General features: G+C 49.2%; 1 protein-coding gene across 1 annotated transcript in view; it reads right to left on the reverse strand.

The window, feature by feature from the left end:
- The window catches only part of LOC102253972 (coiled-coil domain-containing protein 162), a 47,088-nt gene that overhangs the window by 10,304 nt on the left and 27,236 nt on the right, over positions 1-9,548 (reverse strand). Inside the window, exons 8-13 of the mRNA XM_005883775.2 lie at positions 5,634-5,783; positions 4,524-4,577; positions 3,728-3,895; positions 1,567-1,719; positions 1,206-1,337; positions 265-417 (exon numbers count right to left, since the gene is read on the reverse strand). Coding sequence (XP_005883837.1) covers positions 265-417; positions 1,206-1,337; positions 1,567-1,719; positions 3,728-3,895; positions 4,524-4,577; positions 5,634-5,783 — 810 coding nt within the window. The remainder of the gene's footprint in view (positions 1-264; positions 418-1,205; positions 1,338-1,566; positions 1,720-3,727; positions 3,896-4,523; positions 4,578-5,633; positions 5,784-9,548) is intronic.

Raw genomic sequence — 9,548 nt, forward strand, 5'->3', positions numbered from 1 at the left:
ACACACACTCTTAAATAATCTTATGTATAAGTAACATTTCACCATCTAAGCCAAATATGAATAAGAACGAAAGCCTTTTGGCCACTGCGCTTGGTTTCTGGGCTGGAAAGGAGGGAGAAGGGAAGCCAAGACCTGGGCCATCTTTCTCTGGCCATGCTGTCTGCTTGGCTTCACACCGAGGAGCCCCGGTGACTGCCACAGGCAGCACCAGCGGCTTCCAGGGGCCACATTCTGCTTTGCAGAGCAGGGCCCGGGCTCAGATACCTGGCTCTCCCGCTGCTCGCACATCCTCACGTTGTGGGCCTGAGCCCGGGCCAGGGCCTGCCTCAGGGCCAGTAGCTGTTGGCGAAATAAAACCACTTCTTGTTCTGCCATTAGCTTGGTGCTCACACACTCCTTTTTACTTTGTGTAGCCTCCTGTGAACATCCCAAACACAGGAAGATAGGAAATGAGTCTCCTTCCCATAGTTTCAGCTTCATGAGCAGCCTCAAAGCCACCCGCCACCAAAGGCCACTGCCCCCACCACACGACTTCCGTTGAGAGCAGAGGACAGACCAGAGGGAAGGCTTTCAGAAGCAGTAGTAAAAGTTCCCAAAGCGCTATCAATATGTGCTCTGGTTTCAATTTACCTTAAAGCGGATTTTCCACTTATTATATTGTTACTTCATTTTCCTCAGATAATCATGTTTGAAATGCAAAGATTTGAAGCTTTTTTTTTTTTCTGGTTTGTTTGTTAATCCTCACCCAGGGATATTTTTCCCATTGATTTTTTAGAAAGAGTAGAAGGGGATGAGGGGGAGAGAGAGGGAGAAGTATCCATGTGAGAGGAACACATCGTTGGGTGCCTCCCCCACGTGACCTGGGATCGAACCTGCAACCGAGGTACGTGCCCTTGACGGGGAATCAAACCCGTGACCCTTTGGTGCATAGGAGGACACTCTAACCACTGTGCCAAGCTGGCCAGGGCTGAAGCATTCTGCAGAATGCCGCCTCAAGCCCTTGGTAAAGTCTCTCCTCCATATTTTCCCTTTCCTTGCTCTAAACTCTGATCTGTCTTCCCATTTGCTTCTTTGTCCTTTGCTTCTGGCTCTTTCCTATTTCTCTCGAGGTTCTGACATTGCCTGTTCCCTTTAAGATGGTCGGAGCAGCTGCAGTCAAGCCCCCCTCAGCCCACCCCCAGGGCCAGGCCTCCCCCATCGCTCACCTTCTGGGCCCTGCTCAGCTGGCCCCGGAAGCGAGCCTGCTGCACAGCCAGCCTCCAGCGGCCCAGGCTCCTCACTTTGCACACCAGGGCGGCCAGGCTGCAGTTCTCCTGCTCCAAGTCCCGCAGCTGCTCCTGTGAAGAAGGCTCACTTTCAGAAAAGGCTGCCCCCAACGCTTTTCTTGGGAGACCATGAACCCTAACGTCAGAAACATGCCTTCCAGAAGATGACACAGTTGTGCCCTTTCAATATGCCTAAGGCGTTCATTGCTTCCTCAGGGAACCCGACTGGAATGCAGAGTGAGCGGTGGGGTCAGACGCTGGAAGAAGTGCTGATATCCCATTGCTAAATGAAATCACATACTTTGGCTGTGCTTTCTTTCATTCCTTCATCAGGTCTGGCAGAGCCCCATTTTTTCTTTAGGTCCTTCATGTGATCCATCCATTCTGTTCTCACTTCGCTGATGAGCTCACACACTTTCTGGATCAAATTAAGCTGATTCTCATGCAACTTCTCCTGCAAATTGCAGACTCAGGTTCAGGAAGGGCAGTTGTGGAAGAGTCGTTTTGCCTTCTAAAACGCAACTTTCAGAAATGATTTCACATGAAAAAAGCATCCACCCACCCAGACAATTATTTCATCAGGTATTACCCGGATGTCGCTTTAGCAGCCCCGTTAGTGTGGTCTTCAACCCGCAGGGCTTCACCACCTGAGAGCCTGCCTAGTTGTCAGACACCAAGGCAAGTCGAGTGAGCAGGAGAGTGGGAGATCACAGATGGAAAACTGCCCCCTCCCCCACGTGGTTACTTAGACATTTAAACTCAGGGATTTTAAAAAAAATATGTTTTTATTGATTTCAGAGAGGTAGGGAGAGGGAGAGAGAGGTAGAAACATCAGCGATGAGAGAGAGAATCATTAATCAGCTGCCTCTTATAGGCCCCACTCTGGGGATCGAGCCTGCAACTCAGGCATGTGCCCTGACTGGGAATTGAACCATGACTTTCTGGTTCATTGGTTGATGCTCAACCACTGAGCCGTACCAGTTGAACTAAATTTAGGGATTTTTGCTATCAGGCTGACTCAGCAGAATCTGACCTGATAAAACAGTGGATTAGTCACTAACGGGGAAGTCCATTAGACATAGATACAGCAGAGGCAGGAATCGGGCTGGCTGCCTTCCTAGTTAGGCTCCAGCAGAAATCTCACTCATAAACAGCCTGTTCTGAATGGCTTATGGTGAAATGACTTGATCACTGGAAACTCAATGTTCTTCAGTTAAAGGTGAGAGTGGGGAGCCTTCTCACCTTTGAACCACTTCCCTGGGGAGGAAGGCAGGAGGAGAGTGCCCAGCGGGGAGCCACAGCGGGGAGCCGGCTGCTGGCCACACAACAGAAGCTTCACCATCTTTTTGAGACCTTGGGGCAGAACAGGGACTTCCCCGTTAGTGACTAATCCAGTGTTTTATCAGGTCAGATTCTGCTGAGTCAACCCGATGGCAGAATTGGGGGGTTTGTAGAACTAGTTTAGCCTGGGAGAAGCACTGAATCCACCTTCTGTCTAGGAATCTGGCAGGAGCTACAAAGAACTTAAGACATTTTCAACAACCTCACACTCGAAAGATGGCTTAGCAGATTCCAGCCTTCACTGTCTGCTCACCCCTCCCCTGCAGCGTCAGGCCCACGCATTTTGGTTTTGATCCTTTAATATTTGTAAGCACTTGTACTCCGTGGGCCCTTCACAGGTGAGAAGGACTCTCCAGCCCTCTCTGGAATGACCAGGCCAGGGCGGGGCACCAGCAGAAGCTCCTCTCAGTGTGATAAGCCTGGGACAGCCCTGGACTCCCCGGAGAGATAGGGAAGGACCTGCTGGGGCTGGCTCTGGGAATGTCTAATGTGGGGAAGGGGGCAGTGGGCTGGAGGGTGGTGGGTTTGAACTGAGATTTGTGCTGTGGGACAGCTGGCCCGGGCTCTGCGATGACCCATTCTAGGCACCCAGGCCTCCATCTACCGCTGCTCAGACGTCATGAGAAAGCGACAGGCTTCCTCAGTGCTGTGAGCACATGGGCACCCATCGCTGCTCTTCCAGATGGGCCTCACTCACGGGTCAGCCGCTCCCTGACACGGGTGGTAGAGAAAGGCTGGTGGGCATTTTGAGGGCTGGAAAAATCTCGAAAGATGATCCAAATTCTGAATCTGCCCAGCGAGCTTTCTGGCCTGGCCCAGGGCACTGTCCTCTTCTGCTTGGATGGTCACACTGAATAGACATTGGAGAAGAAGACTCCCCCTTCCTTCCCTCAGCTGGCAGTAGAGTGAGGAAAAGAGCAAATTTCTAAATTACCTAAAATTCAGTGTCTATTCTCATAAAATAATGACAACCCATTGATGACTTGTTCTCTGTAGAGAAAGCTCAGAGCTGGAAAATTCTTATGGCCATTCGGTCTTCAACCCCGCTGTGTGCAGCGCCATGGGGCCAGCTGCACCCGCTCCCCACAGGACTGCCCTGGTGTCCGACCCAGGCCACTTACTTTCATGTGTAAACAACCCATAAACAAGGTTTTGACTAAATCTGCATATTCTTCTTGCACTTCTTTTCTGACTTGCTTTTCGAGATTCAGATTCTCCTCTTCCAAATCCGTGAGGCGGGCTCTCAGAGCAGTGATTTCCATGATCATATCATGACTGAGCTCCGCAACCTAGCAGCAGAAACATTTTCTTTCAATGGAAGATAGTTTGGGAATTCCAAACTGCCACTACCTTGTGCACTTCTCCTTTAAGCCTAATGTACAAGGTGAGTATCCTGTTGTGCGAAGATGGGTGGGAGAGTCTAGGTGGGTTTGAGGGTCAGAGAACAGTACCAGACGCAGAGTAGGTGCTCAGCAAATGGCTGCTGAATGAATGACCCCAGAGGATACACTAGTTAACTGCTTTTCATTTGGAGGAAAGAGTTCAACTCTCTTGGCCTCCATGTCCAAATGCCCCTTGATACTTCAGCCTACACACCTCTTCTTCTTTGGAATTGCACTTTAACCGATCTCAAAAGAAAACAAACAACCCCTCTCTCCCAAACCCAAAAATAACAACAAAAAGAAAAAACAGATCAATAAAAATAACAAAAAATACCGAATAAAACAAACAAAAAAGCCCACATTGCTTAAAAAGTGAACGTCAGCCCTCGGATGTTTCTGCAGCACACCCTCACTGGCGGAGCTTTCCTCGAGGGGGCACGGGAAAGCAACGCCAGGGAGTCCCAGGCGTGGCTACCGCTGGGGTTGTGGAACTGAGAAATGGAGAAGAGAAACTTTTTAGTAATAGCCGACCTACCTGGCCAGCATTATCCTCAGGTGGACTCTGACCTCTTCGTAAAACATCTAATTCCTGAAGAGAAGAAAGCAGTGCACAACTAAACTCAAACATGTACTCTTCCAACCACGGCCCAGTTCAGCACCACATGCTCCAGACACTTCCGATTTGTGTTCATGGAGCTTCATTTAAATCAGTGGTTCTCAACCTTCTGGCCCTTTAAATACAGTTCCTCATGTTGTGACCCAACCATAAAATTATTTTCGTTGCTACTTCATAACTGTAATGTTGCTACTGTTATGAATCGTAATGTAAATATCTGATATGCAGGATGGTCTTAGGCAACCCCTGTGAAAGGGTCGTTCGACCGCCAAAGGGGTCGCGACCCACAGGTTGAGAACCGCTGATTTAGATCCTTGGGCCCCACCCAGAGCCAGGACTGTGCTTCAGGATGACCAGTCCAGCATCAAAAGACAGCATGCACTTCCAGGTATCCACACTGACACAGAGGACTCAGCTACGGGGACAAGCCAAGCTGGGGGCCAGAGCCAAGACTCATGATTTGATATTTTAATGCTTCATTTGTTCAGACCTTTGCACTGTTTTTAGGTATGCACTGAAATGACACTGAACCTCCAATGCAATCCATTTCAAAAAGAATGCAATCTAGGACAGGAGAAGCGACTCTTGGGGCCCGCAGTGGGGTCTCATTTTAAGGAAGCCTCATCCTGAGACCCATGATGTGCGTCCTGAAGATGCGTTGACTCAAGGATCCTGGCTTCTCTGCTAGACCAGAACAGCACCAGGTGCCTCGTGTTTGTCAAGGGTGGGAAGGTCAGCTATGCATCTTCCCTGGGGGGCCAGCTCCTTAGCTGCTCACCTCTTATTATATTCCCACTAGACACCTCCAACCCACACAACCCACTCTTGCTGGGACCACCCCCTTTGTGGCTGAGAATACCAGCAGGAGAAAATGAGCCAATGAGAAGAGGAATTTGGAGCGTGCCATCCACCCTCAGTTCTTACATAAAAACACCTCTCCCCACCCTCTGTTTCACTTTCTTCTTCAGAGTGACTCCAGGGCCCCCCTCCCTCTACCTCCCCCCTTGCTTCTGGTCTTGGGAGACATACCTGCTCCGTCTGACAGAGCTTCAGCCTCGTGTGCTCCAGCACATGCTCGTAACACATGGAGTAGCTCTCGAAGTTGCTGCGTTCCCGCGCCATCACATCACACCCCAGGGAAAGGAGGCAGGCCTCCAGGTGGTCTTTCCTGAACGTGATCTGAAAGGAAGGGGCACCATTCACAGCCGCGCCAGCAGGGCAGCCTCACCAGGCCCGGGCTCATGGCGCAGGCTGCCCGGGCTCACAGAGCCACTTCCCTTTCTCTTCTGTCAGCCCTAACCTCTCTTTCAGGTCTGCCCTCAACATGCGCAGGACCAGGGACACGCATACAAGGGGAGGCCCACATACCATATGTCTAAGTATTCTGAATATTTAAAGGTTATAAATCAAACTAACAAACTATTAAGATAAAAATGTTTAATTCTCCCACTTTGGAAAATAGACCATCAAAAATGACTTGGGTAACAACAAATACATATCTATCAACAAGTGAATCTAAAAATCAAGTGAAGAAAAAATCTGATGAACAGAATAAACTGGTGAATATAATAGAATCAGAAGCATAGAAAGGGAGTGGACTGACAATTCTCCGGGGGAAGGGAGTGTGGGGGGTGCGGGAAGAAAAAATAAAAAAAATGACGTGGAAGGCAAAGTTTGAATTTATCATTCTTGGACTACTCTGAGTTCTGTGCTGAAATCTGGTGACTTGGGGAGAGATACCCCCCACCCCAGTTTATAGTAACGACTCCCATCGCTTCTCCTTCTGGCCTCCCATCATCCTGCAGAGGACCCTTGCATGTAAGCAGACAATGCAGCCTTCCACGCCCATACACAGCTGCCCTGGACCACCCCTCAGGCCAGGTGCACACGCTGGCAGAGAGGCCCACTCTCCCTCTAGGGAGGATGAGCGGGGAAGAGGCCCTGGACTCAGGGAACTCCAGGGTCCCAGGCACTTGCGTGTGGTCTGGAAGGAAGGCCAGGGATCTGAGTGTGCGTGTCCCCCTGGCTGTGTGGATTTCTCACTCTGGGGAAGGGTGGGGCTGGACGAAAGCCAGAGGGCCCTCTGAAGAATGATGCATCTGGCAGTCCCTCTTCCTCTGGCCGAAGGGCCTACTCTTCACTCTCGGAGCACTCCCATTCCCTCCCTCTCTCCTTCTGAGGAGGTGGCCATTAGGAACAGAGGAAATGTCCACTCCTCCAAGGCAGGCTTAGATTTTGGCTCTGGAGAGAAATGGGAGCCAGTATGTGGAAGGTTGCACAGATCTACCTGACTAGGGCCTGCATGTCTATGTGAGTGCTTATGTGCGTCTGTGTGCATTTGTGGATGAGTGAGTGTGTGCCTGTATCTCTCTCTGTATATCTCTATCTGTATCAGTGTCTCTGTGTCTGGGTGTGTCCCTCTAGGAGTATCAGTGAGTGTGTCTGTGTGTATCTGAGGGTTTTATGGGGCCCACTCTACTAGTAAGAGTCAGCCTTCACGCTACAGGAGCGTTATCTGTGATACTTCCAGGGTCAGGAGGGCTCCAGCTCACTGGCAGTCTGCTGCAGAAACTAGGCCGTCCTTCCGGCCTGGGGTGGTTCCCTGGCTCTGGTTCAATTGCCCGGGCGAGGCCTAGGACACGGTCCTATCAGTGCAACCTCAGTGCCCCCCTTGACCTCCAGAGAAAGCCCAGACAGGCTTTGCCAAGGCAAGTGATTGAGGCAAACTAGCAGGGATGGCAAATAGTGATAAAACCCAGACTGGTGAGTGAGGAGAGTGGCCTGCTCACCACTGCTAATGGGAAGGAAAATCAGTGTGTTTTGGAGGGCAGACTAGCAGTATCTATGAAACAATGTTAAAATGTTTGTGCCCTTTGACCTAATAACCCCTCCTCTAGGCATTTATCTTTAGGAAATAATAAATGCTACACACAAAAATATAGGTAAGCAGATGTTGTTTATAGTAGCCTCTCTAATATAAAAGAAAAACAGAAACAATCTAAAGTACCTAATAATGGGAAACAGGTTGAATCCATCTCGCCCATCAATACGATGAAATACTAAACAGTCACCAAAATCATGCTGTGGACATATACTGAGTGGCCAGATTATTATGACCACCCCATCAGTACTTCATGACACTTCCAAAAATACTAAATATTGAAAATGTCCTAAGCAAATACTCTCAAGGTTTTATTATTATTATTTGCATAACTAATTCACTTCATTGTACTGATGGGGTGGTCATAATAATCTGGCCACTCAGTGTATGTTTACTGACAAAGAGACATATTTATAATACATAGTCAAGGGGGAAATCACTGTAACAAAAGGGCATATAGAATAATCATATTTTATTAAAAAGTACATGAATGAAAACATGTTAAAAGTTTGGAAGGAAATACGCCAAAATAATAATAGTGATTATCAATAGAGGGTAAGATTATGAGTATATTTTCTAACACATCATATTCCTATTTTCTAATGCAATGATAAAATGTATATATAATTGCAATAATTATATATAAAGCACATATAAATAAAATATATATTAATTAGAAGATAGTAAAGCTTTTGAAAAAGTCATCAACTGTAGCAGAATGTAAACAGTAGATGGAAACCTCTGCTCATGGGGGATTTTATGAGAAGGAGCCAGGGAGTCAGGAGAAGGTTCCCCTTGTGGAGTGGGGGTGGAGGCATCGATCCTGCCCCTGGGAAGTGAGCCAGAGTTAGCTGCTGACACCAAGGCAAAGGGAACCAAGGTACCATCCCTTGGACCTTGAACTTTTTATGGCGAAAGGGCCAAGGCTATGTGAATTTAATAATCACAAAGGAAACACGTCCTGGACTGAGGGGAGTGAAAGCCTTAAGCCTTGAGACCATATTTGAGGTCAGCAAGGTGTGGCCAGTGGCCCCATCCAGGTGAGCTGGGCCCAGAGCTTGGAGTCAGCCAGCAGCGCTGGGACTCGAATGTATCAGCAGGGCCTCCAACAGCTCTTTAGCAGGGCAATCACTTCTCACACTGACACCACCAGGCCACTGCAGATACAGGACCCCAACTAAACAGAAATGCAGACTCGAACCACAGTGGCTCTCTGCCTTCTCCTCTTGGCCAGCATGGCACTTTTCCCAGCAAGGATGGGGAACCCTTGGGTGAGTCTGTCACACTAAAGAGGTGGGAATGGCCAGGACTTGCCATGAGCATCTCCGGAGGCTAGAGAAGTTGTGTTGCTTCCTTCCCTCAGTGGCTCTGCTGAGGCCTCAGAAGATTGGGCTGAAAGAACAGCTCAAGGGGAGGGCACAGAGGGGCTGGTGTGATGGCAGGGAGAGGTGGGAAGGGCCCAGCCAGAGCCTCTGCAGTGGTGACCTGGAAGGGGGAGCATTCCTGGGGCGGGCAGGCAGGAAGCTGTGACTGACAGGTGACGAGAGGTCCAGGAAGCTCCCGGCAGCCCCTCTCTCCAGGTGAACATTGGTTCTGCCGCCTGCGTACTCAGCCTTCCAGAAGCGCGTTTGGAGCTACCTGAGCAGCATCTGTTGTGGGATGACAGCCTATGTGGCTTCTGTTGGCACAATCCTTCTCTGAGCTCTCAGAGTAATTTGTTTCTATTTTTTAATTGATTTTTAGAGAGAGAAGGGAGAGGTAGAGAGAAAGAGAAACATCAATGTGAGAGGGTAACATTGATCGGCTGCCTCTTGCACACCCCATACTGGGGATCAAGCCCGAAACCTGGGCATGTGCTCTGACCAGGAATTGAACCAGCAACCTTTTGGTGCATGGGATGATGCCCAAGCAACTGAGGCACACTGGCCAGTACACAATTTGTTTCTTTTCTTTTTTCTCTTTCTTCCTCCCTCTCTCTCTTTCCTTCTTTCTTTCTTCCTTTCTTCCTTCCTTCCTTCCTTCCTTCCATCCTTCCTTCCTTCCTTCCTTCCATCTGCCCTGCG

The sequence above is a fragment of the Myotis brandtii genome, unplaced genomic scaffold (assembly GCF_000412655.1).
Source record: "Myotis brandtii unplaced genomic scaffold, ASM41265v1 scaffold8, whole genome shotgun sequence".
Lineage (NCBI taxonomy): Eukaryota > Metazoa > Chordata > Mammalia > Chiroptera > Vespertilionidae > Myotis > Myotis brandtii.